At 45.1% G+C, this 13,668-nt stretch overlaps 1 protein-coding gene across 2 annotated transcripts in view; it reads right to left on the bottom strand.

The window, feature by feature from the left end:
- The window catches only part of nrp1a (neuropilin 1a), a 59,224-nt gene extending 56,208 nt beyond the window's left edge, over positions 1–3,016 (bottom strand). For both annotated transcript variants that reach the window (XM_068709655.1, XM_068709657.1), the window contains exons 1-2: positions 2,445–3,016; positions 587–1,032 (exon numbers count right to left, since the gene is read on the bottom strand). In XM_068709655.1, coding sequence (XP_068565756.1) covers positions 587–653 — 67 coding nt within the window. In that variant the 5' untranslated portion in view covers positions 654–1,032; positions 2,445–3,016. The remainder of the gene's footprint in view (positions 1–586; positions 1,033–2,444) is intronic.
- Positions 3,017–13,668: the final 10,652 nt, after the last annotated feature.

Raw genomic sequence — 13,668 nt, 5'->3', positions numbered from 1 at the left:
ATAAAACGAGTGAGGAATAAAAGCGCAAAGTAGAAACGAAACGGGTGCTGTAGGAAAAAGAACAAGGGGAAATTGTGTAAGCCGAGGATTTGGGCTGACTTTTTGAACTTCACTAAAACACAGAGCGTGTTAACCGATAGCTGGCTCTACAACACGGGATACCAACGTGCTCTCAAAGGAGCTTCTGATATATTACAACTATCACAAGAGACTGTTATTGCGTGAATACAAATAAAGAGATATTTAGGGATATTTTGAGGGCATCATGGGAGATAAAAACGCCTAACATGGGAATACTGGAGGGATATCATGACTAAAAAAGGTATAAAAGAAAGAGGAAACACAATTAAATAGGGCCACGGTGATCTCTAGCCGCTATTAAGCAATAATATTGAAGTCTCTGTTGAAATATAATAAGAGGGATTTTCCCGAGGTGTTGGCAGAATGAGCAGGTGAGCGCCTTGCGAGTTTGCCAAAAGATCAGCGGAGATCAGAGCAGGCTAATCTTTTAGAAAAATATTGGGATTAGTAGCTTTGCAGTGTACACAAAAGCGTTATTTATACAGATATCAGATATCACACTTACCGTTTTTGAAAGCCTTGACCACCAGAAGGATTCCCATGACCAGGATCAAGACTAATCCACAATGCATCCTTGTTTCCTCACCCAAAAAATTAAATTACGCATACAAAAAGATAAAAAAAACTCCGTAATGAAACTCCTCCGGCAGGTTCTTCTAAGCGAGTATTCTTCTCTCAACTCGACAAAATAAAGCGGGAGCGTCTCTTTTTTTCTTTTTCTTTTTCTTTTTTAACGAAGTTAGAAGTGTAGGGGCTCAGGTCGCTGGCATCCTGTCATTCAGCTCCTGTTTCCTCTCGACTGTGCCGGCTGCGCTCCTCTCTCCAGCGCCCACCGTGCCATATCCTCCCCGAAGAAGCCCAAAGATGTGGAAGAAGAATTGACCCACTCCCCGTTTTCGTTGTTGCGTTCTTAGTCCGTCAAACGATGCCCGGGCAGGAGGTAATCCTTGGCTGTGGGAAGGAAAAGAGATGTGAGCGGAGGTGTGAGCGGAGTTAGGGAGGAATGCGCGCTTGCACGCCGCTGCCGTGCGCTCTGGACGTTCCGCGGGTCCGTCTGTATACGCGCTGCTGCCGATACAAAACACGGCTATAAGAAAAAGGGCACAGATGCACCCCACTTCACCCAAAATTGTGACCACTTTTGCTTCTATAGGCTCAGAGTGGGGGACTCGGAGAGGAGGATGATTGGCTTGATGACAAACAGCCGACCTATGTGGGTAAAGCCTCGTGTCTTTATATGTAAGCGGAGCCGCACACTGAGTCACAGAGTACCAGCAGTCCGTTAAGTGACATGACTCTCTCTCTCTCTCTCTCTCTCTCTCCCTCCCTCGCTCTCTCTTTTACTCTCTCTCTCTCCCCTCCCCTCCCCTCCCCTCTCTTACAAAAAAAAGAAGCTATCATTAACCTGAGACGTAGTACCAGAACAGGACTCTAATTTAAAAACATTAATTTGGGATATCACCATGTACCGAATATGATATTTATCAAAAAGATGCCACTACCGAACATCACGAACCATGGATTTGAACGATTATAAACGCAGATTACAATGAATAGGCGTGTTTCTTTGGGGGGTGTCCTCCTCCGCTTCTATCTGGGATTTATCATGTTATGTGACACAAACTGAACTAATCTACGGAAGTTCTCTTTTGTGTCTCCCAATCAATCCCTTTAGACACCGATCCTCCATCTCGGATTGAAGCATATCTGCACCGCAGTGCTTGTAATAGGCCCAGTTTGTTTTGCACAGGAACTAAATAATAGAAAGTGTGTACCCCCCCCCCCCCCCCCCCCCCCCTTAGACCTTGTGGGTTTCTTTTGTGCACCGGCAGCTATCCAGATGCGCCGATTGTCTGCCCCACAACAGTGACACCATTAAACTGGCACTCCGATATTTAGGGGAAATCAATTAAAGCGTAAATTTAAGCAGCCTCGAGTCATTTACTCAAGGCTGCCCTTACTGGGTCACTCTGCGCCACACACACACACACACACACACACACACACACACACACACACACACACACACACACACACACACACACACACACACGGAACGGAGCAGCAAAGCCTTCATTGGAACATATACTGTCACAATCCCGCATAAACACAACGCATGGCAATACACGATTATAAAAAAATAAAAAGTTTGAATATGCAAGTTGTAATCTAAATATTACCAAAATGAATATACCAAAAATAAATAAAGAACAATAGCAAGATCATATGAGATCGAATTTGTAGAATTGTTGGTGAAATCGTGGGAAAGTGGTGATAAATCTATCATCATGTCAGTGCGCTCTCACGCAGCGGTAATTCTTTCAGCCCTATGCGGTAAGTCAGATAAAAACAGCTGCATTCACCTGCGTCTTGAGGACTCGCAAAGCCGCAGGCATCCAGCCCTCCTCTCTCCACTTCCAACATGCGTGGAGGAGCGGAGTGCAGCTACGATCCGACAGGCTCCTTCCGATTCTGTTCAAATTACACCAGATCTTCTCCGGAGACTCTCAAAAGCAAGTTATTCCCCCCAACTCCTCCTTTTTTTTTTTTTTGCTGTACGCCGGGAGAGAACCACAGCGCAGTCCAGTTTGGTCCTGGGTCCCCACCGCGCAAAGACGCACGAGCCGACAGCCTCGCTCTCCTCTTCCCGTACAGGCTAATCTCCTCCCCGGCGCTGATCTCTCCGGGTCTCTCTCCTTGTTTCGCCCCCTTTCATTCGGCGCTGTCACAAGTGAAATCCGGCCAGTGTGAGGGTAAAAAAAAATAAGCAGTCCCCAAAAATATCAAAGGGATCGAAAACAAATAATAATGTAGATAAAAGGTAAAAGTCCTGGTTGATCTGTTGCAAGTTTTTTTTCTTCCACTCCGTCCGTTTCTTCGCGCGCCACCGCTCTCGGCTCCTTACGCTGATGCAAATGCAGAGGGTTTGAGTCCCTGCCAGCGCCACACGCCCCTTTACGAGGGATGAGTGCGCGTGCGCGTGGTTGTTTGCGTGTGCGTGTGTGTGTGTGTGTGTGTGTGTGTGTGTGTGTGTGTGTGTGTGGAGGGGGTGTCTCCGCAATCGAGATGCAGATTTCACCCAGCTGGCTCTCTCTCTCTTCCCGTCAGCCCTTAGCTTTCATTGGACGCATCAGAAAGTCACATTAGACAGAAGATGCACTAACCCGATGGCGTCTCTGAGCGTGTCACACAGCAGCAAATGAGCAAATGAGTCTTGGGTGGTTTGTACCTTCCTTTGCTGTGTCTGCATGTTTTAGAGTGGTTTTATTTATTCTCTTTTATGGCAGGGTTTTTATACATGCATTTATTTGTTTATCGATTTGTTTGAAGGACGTACAGTTTTTAAAGCAAGTGTATATTTTAAAGCCTACTCTGCCCTTTGACTCCTGCAAGCAGAACCCTGATCACTGCACCTGCATACGATTCCCTGCATACGATTCCCTTGGAATGAATGGCCAATAGCGTGGAGGACACATGAGGACATTTTAATATGGTGAGGCCTTCTGCACCTCATGCATGTTAGGGTTTGGGTTAAGGTGACAAACATAGGCCAGCCTGAGGTGGGCACAGAGTGACATGGTGTGAGGTGCAATATGGTCCAGCTGCCCTGTAGCACCTCAGGCCACGCCCACATCACGCGGCCCCCCCAGTTCACGCCACGCCCCCTTCAGCTATGGTTTGGGTTTAAGGCTAGGGATAGGGTTAAAGTGAGGTGGGTGCAAGGTGATGCAAGATGCTAAGCAATATGGTCCAGTCTGTAGCACCTCACACCGCGCCCGCATCACACCCCCTTTGGCAGGGGTTAGGGTTAAGCTGGCTGGATTTGGGTTAGCTTGGGGTTTAGCGTGAGGTGGGAGCCACAAGATGGCAAGCAGAAAGTCCAGAGTGTTACGACGCGACACGGAGGCAGCGGCAGACGGAGAAGCTCTGCCCCACCGTGCACATATGGGGGGTGTCAAGCACTCTGGCACATGAGGCTTGGCGCTAGCCGAGGTGTACTTCCCTAAGTATGCTCTGTTCCCAGGTATCCCCGGTGATCGGAGAGGACTGGCGAGGTCAAGGACACAGCGGCAGACACCAATGAGGGACATAACACGGGGGCGGACGGCCAGTGGTTGTTCCCCCCTCTTTTTAATTGGACCTTTTAGATTTCTTTCTTATTGTGCTGGACTTCGATACATTTTAGCTTCCTGTTTAAACTGTTTGTACTGACACATTGTTATGGTACCGCAGGCTATAGGCCTACTGTGCTGAACTTTGATTTGAGCTTCCTGTATAATTAACATTTACACATAGTCGTTTTGTGGAATATTTGAGAGAGTGTAAATACATGTATACTTTTATACTTCACCATCACAGTACATCTGTAACTCCCTGGGGGTATTGTAGGTATTATTGAAGTGGTATCAAAGGCACTGTTTAACTCTATACACACTACAAGTTCCTATAGAAAATATCAGAGGAACATCATAGAGGTACTATATGGGCTGGTGCCCTGTTTTCTGGGAGCCTATAGGGGCTGAGTGTGCACAGTCGTTTCCTTGAACAAAGAAGCTGTTCTCTTTTGGTGTATGGTGATTCTGTCTGTCTGTCTGTTGCACACTGCAGACTCACTCTTGAATGATAGCATTTCCACATTTTGACCACAATCTCCTCATGGGTGACACATTTGGAATCATGAATGATCAAAACACGAGCGATCAAATGAAAACAGGAACTGTCGAATGAGCACCACATGACAGGGAAGGATTCTGGAGAGGTCAAACAAAAACACCAAAAACAAGGACCAACAATGGAAAACAAGCCTCTTTTGGGTCACGAGTCCCCAAGGTTTGAATAATGAACGACCCTCTAAAGTGCATTCACAAACCATCATTTAAAAACTCGTTTTTGAGGCAATGCCATAATATTTTTAAAACTGATTTAAAACGAACAGTGGAGAGAGCAACACTTCAGACAAAAAAAAATAAAAATTCCATTCAAATTTTTTCTCATTGTGCAACTCTCCAGAAAGGGGAAGTGAAACTAAAAAAGTACCCTGGCCCTGCTTCTCTGACCATCGTCACTGGGCCTCGAGGGTTAAAAGCCTGGCAAACACTGCTGCTTTACTTCTCTGCTGTTTCAGCTCAATCGACTGCAATAACTGGAGGTTTCCAGCTGCAGGTCTCCGTGCCTAGGAGCCTTCTGCCCTGTAGGGGGCAACAGAGCTGACGAGCAGCTCGGAGGGAGAGACAGCCACCCTTTGCTCTTCACCCGCTCACCTCACTGTAATGCCTTTGAGATTGCACAGCTGGGTTTTTAGAAACAAGTGCGCTGATTAAAGTTTCTTTTTTTCTTTTTTTTTTGGCAGACTCGAGACTTGATTCAGACTTCCCATGGGTCTGCATCACTTCCACGCACAGTGTGTTATAATCTGCTTGTTTTAAGAACTAAACCGTTGTGTCGCCCTTAGGAGGAATGCGAGTGGTGCTGTCAATTCAGGAGGTTGTCGTGCTTTATGCGCATCGAGACGTCCCCCTGTTGAAAAGTTTTTGTGACACAAAAGAGCAGGATAAGCCTACAATCCCTGCACGTGATTATTTTCTGTTCCTAGAGAGAGAGAGAGAGAGAGAGAGAGAGAGAGAGAGAGAGAGAGAGAGAGAGAGAGAGAGAGAGAGAGGGAGGATTGAGTGGCTTTATTCCCGTCCCAGCCTTAGTAATTCTCTGTCTTGCTGATAACACAGATGTTAAAATGGTGTCGGGCATCTCTATCAAAGGCAGCACTAACTAGCCTTTCGTGTCTTCAGGATAACACAGGAACAATGGCTTGGAGTCATTTCACAAGGGTGCCTGCCTGTGCCGTATCTAAAATGAGGGGTTGTGGGGGATTGTAGGGGAACAATAAAAGAGCCATTTAAAGGATTTGCTTCTTCACATACTGTATATCCGCACTAATCTTGAGTACAGCCCCGATGAATAATTAGCTCCGGTACAAAAGGAGACATTTTATGGCTCCTGTGAGCACCGGACTTGATTTCATTAGCCTGGCCTTTATTCACCGACGTGAGCGAGTCGCAGTGAAATGGTCAGGTCCAAAACATTTGGCACAGAGTCAGTGTGAGCGTTCCACCTCAGTTTCTGATTGAAAAGTCTGTCTCGGAGTCATCTGCCAAGAATTCGGGCACGATCTGACACCTTTTTTTTTGTGCTGTCTCGGGTTCGAGGTTACAGACGGGTGACAAATGAAAATGAATTATATGAGTCCATGCAGTTCACAAGGGCTCACTGAATGGTTGGATGAGTGATGAGTTATGGCCTTCACAGTCAGAACTCAACCCAGCTGAACACCCAAGGGAGACTGTGCTCCGATATTGCAACAGCAGTTCAGTGCAGTTCAATTCTGCAAGTCTTGTAGAATCTATACCAAGGAGCTTCCTGAGTGACAGTGAAGCCGTTGTGTGTGTCTTGTGGCGGCCCGGGATGAAGCAACCCTGTCGCTAGACGAGAATGTCATCATTGGAGAAATCTGCTAAACCCTGGCTTCCGTTCAGATTTCGTTTCATCCATATCCGACATTTTTGTAAATCTCGCTCTCTACCATATTTGCGTATGGCAGCTATGGTTAAGGTGAGGGAAAGGTCATGGTTAAGGCGAATAAAGTATGGTTGAGGTATGGCAATTAAATACAGGGCACAATCCTTCCTGCACTGGCACTGGACATAGATCATGAGGTGCAGATTCGTCCAATATGGAGTTGTTCTCATCACAAACTTTGATCTATCAGTACGATCTATCTCCGATCTATCAGTAAGACTTAATAAGACATTTTGGCATCTCTGAAATACTCCTCTCTAAGGGTTTGTTGCGTCTGGTTGAATGGAACACTGCTTCGGTTTCCCCCCATTGGTACAATTCATTTGGAACAAACTTGTGGTAGGAACATGATCCAAACCTTGATCATCAGCTAAACGCCTCCTGCAGCCTTAGAATGAATCTGACCTGGCTCAGCGAGGAAATATATTTCCTTTTTCAATTTGGGACAGGACCCTCTTCAGGACCTTCCTTCCTTTTTTACCTCCTTCCTTTGGCCCCAGACACACTTAACCAATGAGCTGAGGGAACGGTCTCACCTGGCTTGTAATGCGTTTTGGTTTGCTTGAAACCAAAACAAGGAAAAAACCCAACAAGTTTAACTACTTGGACCACAGGAAAACACTCCATAGGTTATACAGTATATCAGATCCCATTACAACTGGATTAATCACTACCCTGGTTACCCTTACAGGCTTAACAGTACCCAAAACAGTTTACTGGGGAGGCAAATCAAACCAGCTAGCAGCATCAGGAGGTTAAGATGGGCCACCCATTCAGAGATTTTGTCCATTTTCCGCTTGCAGCTGCACAGCCAGGCCTGATATTTTCATCCCCACTGCCCCAAATGACTGGGTGCAGGTTCCAGTCCTGACATCATATCGTCCAACGTATGTTGCACTGATCTCAGTCGGAAACTGAATCTTGCTTGCTGCTGTCATACGGACCATTTAATCTCTTGGATTCATGCACTTAAAACCCCAAACCTTCCTTTTTGATATGAGCCACACCATTTCCATCTTGGCAGTATTTCCTACTCTGACTGTCACAGAGTGCATCATCGGAGACATCACTGCGGCACACACTCTGGACTAAGTTCAGTATGAGATGACAGATATGGAATATTTAAATGCATGTTCTCGCTCCACTACATTACAAAGTGGATTAGAGGTGCAGACCATGAACTTTTTAAAAAGACCTTGTTACCTACTAATCATGCAGTGTTCCAGCTCCCAGTTCCATGACAACCGCAGTAACAGACAGGCTGAAAGATTATTGTGCACATGAATAGGGGCTATATGGCTCTCACACGATAGAAGCTGCTGTACCTGTTAAACAATTTTCTGCAGCCGTTGATAATTACCAGCCTGAGAATATGCTCCATATGCTCTTGAACGAGCTAGCGGGCACAAACGGCACACCTTCAAACTCTGTCAATGTGTTGTGACCGGGGGGGGGGGGGGGGGGGGGGTGTATTGTTCGGAGGAATGTGGAATGTACATGTGCGTGTTTCTGTGAAACCGGGAGGTGGGGAAGCAGGGAAAAGGGAGGTGAATGGAGTCGAAAACAAAGCGGAGGGAGACAAACAGAAAGCCGAAGTGAGCTGGCTCTCTTGTATTCACTTTCTGAGGCTCTGGGTGAGGACACAGGAGAGCCTGAAACATCTCGCGCCACTGACTCTTGAGGGGCGGTGGCGGTGGCGGTGGTGCGGAGGTGGAGGGGGTATTCAGTCAGATCAAGGTCTGGAGTAATTGCTACAAAGGCGGCGTTTCTCCTCCGAGGCGCTTGGGCGAGGTGAAGCTAAGTGTGAACGGAATTAGCAGAGGGCTGAATAAAGCGCTTCTGAAGTTTCAGAGACATTATGGTAATAGAGAAAGAACAACGGACCTGAAACGTTTTTGGGGATATTCCTTATTCAAACTGAGGCGGGGGGGGGGGGGGGGCACAGAGGAAGAAGAGGAGGACGAGGAGGAGAGCGGGGTAGAGGGAATAGTACAAAAACATAAAGAAATGGCTTCATTAGAAGTAGAAACATTTACAGTGACATTTAGTGAAGCGGGGAGGATGTATGAATAAATATGCATAATGTTGCCGGGAAGCATCGAGAGCTTCTCAGGGGCAGAAGGAGGGTGAGAGTGATGGCTCCTGAATTAATGATGAGGGAGCCTACTGTCTGTCTCTGGGTGTGCATGTGGGTCTGCACATGTGGCAGCGTTTCACTGCAAGTGGTGTGTGTGTGTGTGTGTGTGTGTGTGTGTGTGTGTGTACGCGCGAGCGTGTGTATGTGTGAACTTGGGGCACACACACACACACACATATCCAACACACTCTTGCAGCACCCCAATTTCACATCATCACTGATGGAAATTACCCAATCCTCGATACCTAATCAAGCGACCATTTTTTTTTTGGAGACACACAGATTCACATTTGTCTCTGATGCTTAATTACATTTCTGGAAAAACTAGGGAGCAAAATGGCTGTTAAATTCCAATTTTTGGTGAAGATATATATTTTTTTCTTTTCGAGTTTTGTTTTTTTCCTCCACTTTCGGAGGCAGCGATGATGAATATTGTGCTGCTCTTCATCAAACGCACAGGGAGAAGCCCCCAGAGATTAGGGCAATGGAGGGGAGGGAGTGAGGGAGAGAAGGAGGCAGGGAGGTGTAGAGCGGAGAGGAACTGTCAGGGAGAAATGCTATGTAGGTCAATGAAGAATTGCACTGGGATATTGCCTCCTCAGCTCACAGTCTGGGAAGCTGATTTGATTTCCGGTGAATCCATCCGACTTGAATTATGAGAGATTACCCTCACTAAAATCACCTTGGTGACTGGGGGAGAAACCCTCTGCTCTCAGGGGGATGTGTACATAGAGATCTATACAGTATATTGGATAACAAATATACTTAAATTCTGTCCAAGTTCTTCAAGGAAAGCTTATTCATACAGTTTCTGCATTGTGAAGGTGTGTCCTTCAGATATAAGCCGGCATGTAGCGGGGAGGGAGCTAGCCTTCACTCAGTTTATCCACACTTTAGCTGGCTGAACAGAACATCAGTTCCTACTGTGTGTATATTAACTAGCATTTAAAAGCAACCCCATGATATGGGAAAGTTCTCCACAATACATTCAGTGAGAACAAGATTTGAACCTTTAATGCCAACATTTTCTGCGCAAAGGCAACTAATGTATAATCAAGGTGAGGGAAAGATTGTTTCCACGTCTGTGAAAGGACAAAAACTCCGGTCTTTCACATGAATGTCTGACGCACTCCATGCTCAACCCTACAACCTTTCGAGACAATTCTCTAAAGGACACTGCTTCCTGGAAATCGTGATGTGTGCAATAATCTTTTATGAACATGAAGACTCAATACTCTTGTCCAATTCAAATTTTGTCCAGAAGAACAATGTTGAGTTCAAGGGGTAAGTCTACCTGGGAGTTCACATCAAATGTTATCAGCCCATAAAATGGCTTTTTATCGGTTGTTATCACAACCGTTATGCTTCCCATTTAATCGGCTGATAACATTGGAAGCAGGTAGACGTGAGTGGCAAGTAACGGTCTGCCTATAGCAACGGGTGTCACTCCGGCCCACATGGCGGCGCAAACCGGTTTATGGTGTCTCACAGCCAGGCCATTGCACGTACAGGAGCAAAGTGATGGTTACAAGAAATAGCCTTTAATGGGGCCATACCATTAACATGATGTTTTGGTCTTTATCAAGGTTCAAAGTGAGAAAAATCCCATCAGGCGTTTTATACATTAATTCGAGGCAGACTGGATAATTGGGACAACAGGTGGTGGACAATAATGAGTGTCATTCTACAGGTACTTTGCAGCAGAAAACAATACATGAGAAACAATGAATAAAAATAATTATCGGCCCAAATGTCACCCATACAAACGCTAATCATGCAACATGACACTGCACATTATTAACCTTTAGAAATCTCCTTCTTTGTGACTGATCAGGGTGGAGGTGGTGGAATGTATTGAGTCATTGTTCCCCTTCTTAACGCACTCGCTCCATGCCGGTTATGTAGTTTGTATTTCATTCCATGAAAAATCTACAGCAGCTTCAATGCTTGTGTTGGATATTAGTGATGGTAGTTTACTCGTCTGATTATGGTGACTATTTCCTTGGTCAAATAAAAAACAAAACAAAACAATGTCAGTTGAAATAAAACCTCCCATGCTTTGTTCAGTTAGTAATTGCCACAACAGGTGGTAAACCTAGCTGCCCCTCTGGCCCTCCAGTCTCACAGGGGGGTTAAAGACACACACAACAGGGTGAGAAATGGAGCCTGAAACCGCCGCCACAGTCAGCACAAAGCTCAGTGTCCTAGTAATTAAGAAGAGGAAATCCCAACAATGGCGGCCCGACCTGTGATGGTAAAGATTAGCTGAAACAGTGAGACGGGCTACTGAGGAAGATGAGACGCTGGCCTTTGTACATCAGTGTGTGTTGTGTGGGTGGGTGTGTGTGTGTTGCTGGAGGGGTGGGAGGTACCCTATCAGTCTCACTGTTGAGCTTGACCACTCATACATTATCTATGCTGTCATGCAGAAAATAGAATTGTGGCTATTTTAACAACTCGATGTGTGTCTTTTGTATTTCTAACGTTCGTCACAAGGTCTGACTGTTGTCACGAAGCTGCTGCTGCTGCTGACCAAACACTATCATGTGACGGCACTGGTGATCTAGTCTTGGATTATTCACAGAAGACGTACAGGATGTGGTTTACCAGGCTGTAAAAAAAAAAAAAAGGGGCTCATGTTTGATTAAGACCCAACATGGACAGGAAGTCGTTGTTGCGCTAAGATATGTCATTCATATAAACGCACGTTCACAAGACCGCATTTCCCAACAAGATTAAACGTGATCGCAATCGGTAGAAAGACGTTTTTCATCAGAAGAGGGGAATGACTTGAGGGGACTTTTCACATCAAATGTATGACTTCTACCCGAAGACCATGTGACACAAATGGGCTGGCACCCATGTTAAATGCATTTCATTATCAAAGTGTTGTAACTCACACGATAGAACAGCATCTAAATGCCACACAAATGCAATGAGAGTAAAGGATTCATTTGTCAATAAGACTGAACTGCCTCCCGCAGAAAACATTTCACATCGCGTGCTGCTCGGGATGTATCATCATCCTCAGGCTGTGCATGGGCAAGGCTTCGTGAAATTAAAGGTTTTGATAAAAAAAGAGCATTAATATAGCAGCGAACGACTATTATCTGAATAAAGCTATCGTGGAGTAATGTCTACCTGAGCAGAGAATGAAGTCGCTCTCCCTCTGTGTGTGTTGTTATCAGAGCTTCTCGGTGCTTTGTTGACGTAGCCTTCTGCACTGCCTCACTGTTCCCCCTTTAGGTAAACACTGTTAGCTCTGTCAGCACTGTTGCTGTTGTTTGCGCTGTTAGCACCGTTAGCTGCGAGCAGCCGACTCAGACGCGGCCATGTTGAGAGCCGTGTGGAGGCAATCCCTCTGCTCTGAATTTCAAATTGAGAAAGTTTAAGTAAACGTGCCAATGCAAAAATACTCCTTTACAAGTAGAAGTGCATGAAAAATCCTAATTAAGTATTTATTAGAGTAATAATTCTAAGTATTTTTTCCTCCCTGTGACTGATGTCATTATATATAACATTATTAGATTGTTAATATGGATGCTTAAATGAGTAAGCACCATTACAATCATTTAGCAGACACTTTTATCCAAAGCGACTTATATTTCAGTATCTATCTATTCAAGTTTGGGGGAAGAAGCCGGGGATTGAACCATCATCCCTCTGATTGAAAGGCAGCCCTGCTCTCCACTTAACCACGGCAACCCCGAGGGAGTTTAGTTCAGTGGATCCCAAGCAAGGGGTCGGGCCCCTTCAAAGGGTCACAAAATGTATATGAGGGGGTCGTGAGATGATAAATGGAAGAGGAAAGAAGAAGAATACACAAACTAGTATCAGTTTTTGGATCTTGAAAATAATTTTTGCTTTGTTTTGTGAAATATTGGATCATGTTTTCCCTTTGGGCCTTGAACAGTTGTTTAAATGAAACCATGTGAGAGGCTTAGAGTGGAAATAACTCTTTGGTGGAACTGCTAAGCCCTCATAGAAATCTAAAATATGATAAAGGGCCCCAACTACACACTGCTTTCTTTGTAAGTGGTCACAAGTCAAAACAAGCCTGTTAATATTTAACAATGTTTTGCATTTATACGATTATGACTGTAATAATGATGATTCTTTATGCAACGTCTAACAATATTTCTCTCTGAACTGTACTAGAGGAGTATAAAGAAGAATAAATGGAAATTCTCAAAATGATACTTTAGTGCCCTACTTGACTTTCTATGACTGGCGGAGAGAGAACATTCTGTTTGGTATTTCTTCACAGTACTCCTACATGCTTGTTTTCTGTCACATCCAAATTCCTAATTATCTGACAGCGCAGTTATTGGAGGAAGTTGCAACTTCAGTGACACGAAATGCAAATGTAGGAAAGTGTATCTGAGTTAACACCAACTTAATGGCCATGTACCTATTTGGCTGAGCTGTAATTGCAAGAAAATAACAAACTACTAAGTGTTGAATTATAGTGAAAAAAGAGCAGACAGACTGAGTATAAAGCTGGATTTATACTTGACGCGAGTGGTTAACAACAGTCCTTCCATTGATACTAATGGCGTAGGTGTGACGTATACCTCAGCCTTGGATTTCACCTGAAAAAGAGTAGATCAGTGTTGGAGAAAACACATCTGACACAGCTCTTGCGCCTCCCAGTAGGTATCAATACAGCTCTAGCCTAAGTCATCACCACGTTACGTAATAGTTGCGATCTGCGAACATAGCAACATTACCCAAAATAAACCCTGATATAAACTACAGAAATATGCCACTTTTGTATCAAACCACAATTATCCTCTCAGGAAACCTACAGCTGATGAGTGCAGCGCTTTAAAGCTTCCCCTCTCCTTTCCTGCCTGCTCACGGTGACCCCTGAAGTC

This window comes from Cebidichthys violaceus, unplaced genomic scaffold (genome assembly GCF_023349555.1).
Source record: "Cebidichthys violaceus isolate CVI_PGR_0920_01 unplaced genomic scaffold, fCebVio1.0.p SCAF_15, whole genome shotgun sequence".
NCBI classification, from domain to species: domain Eukaryota; kingdom Metazoa; phylum Chordata; class Actinopteri; order Perciformes; family Stichaeidae; genus Cebidichthys; species Cebidichthys violaceus.
Note: the sequence above shows the minus strand (reverse complement) of the source record. Positions and strands in the feature narration are given on the sequence as shown.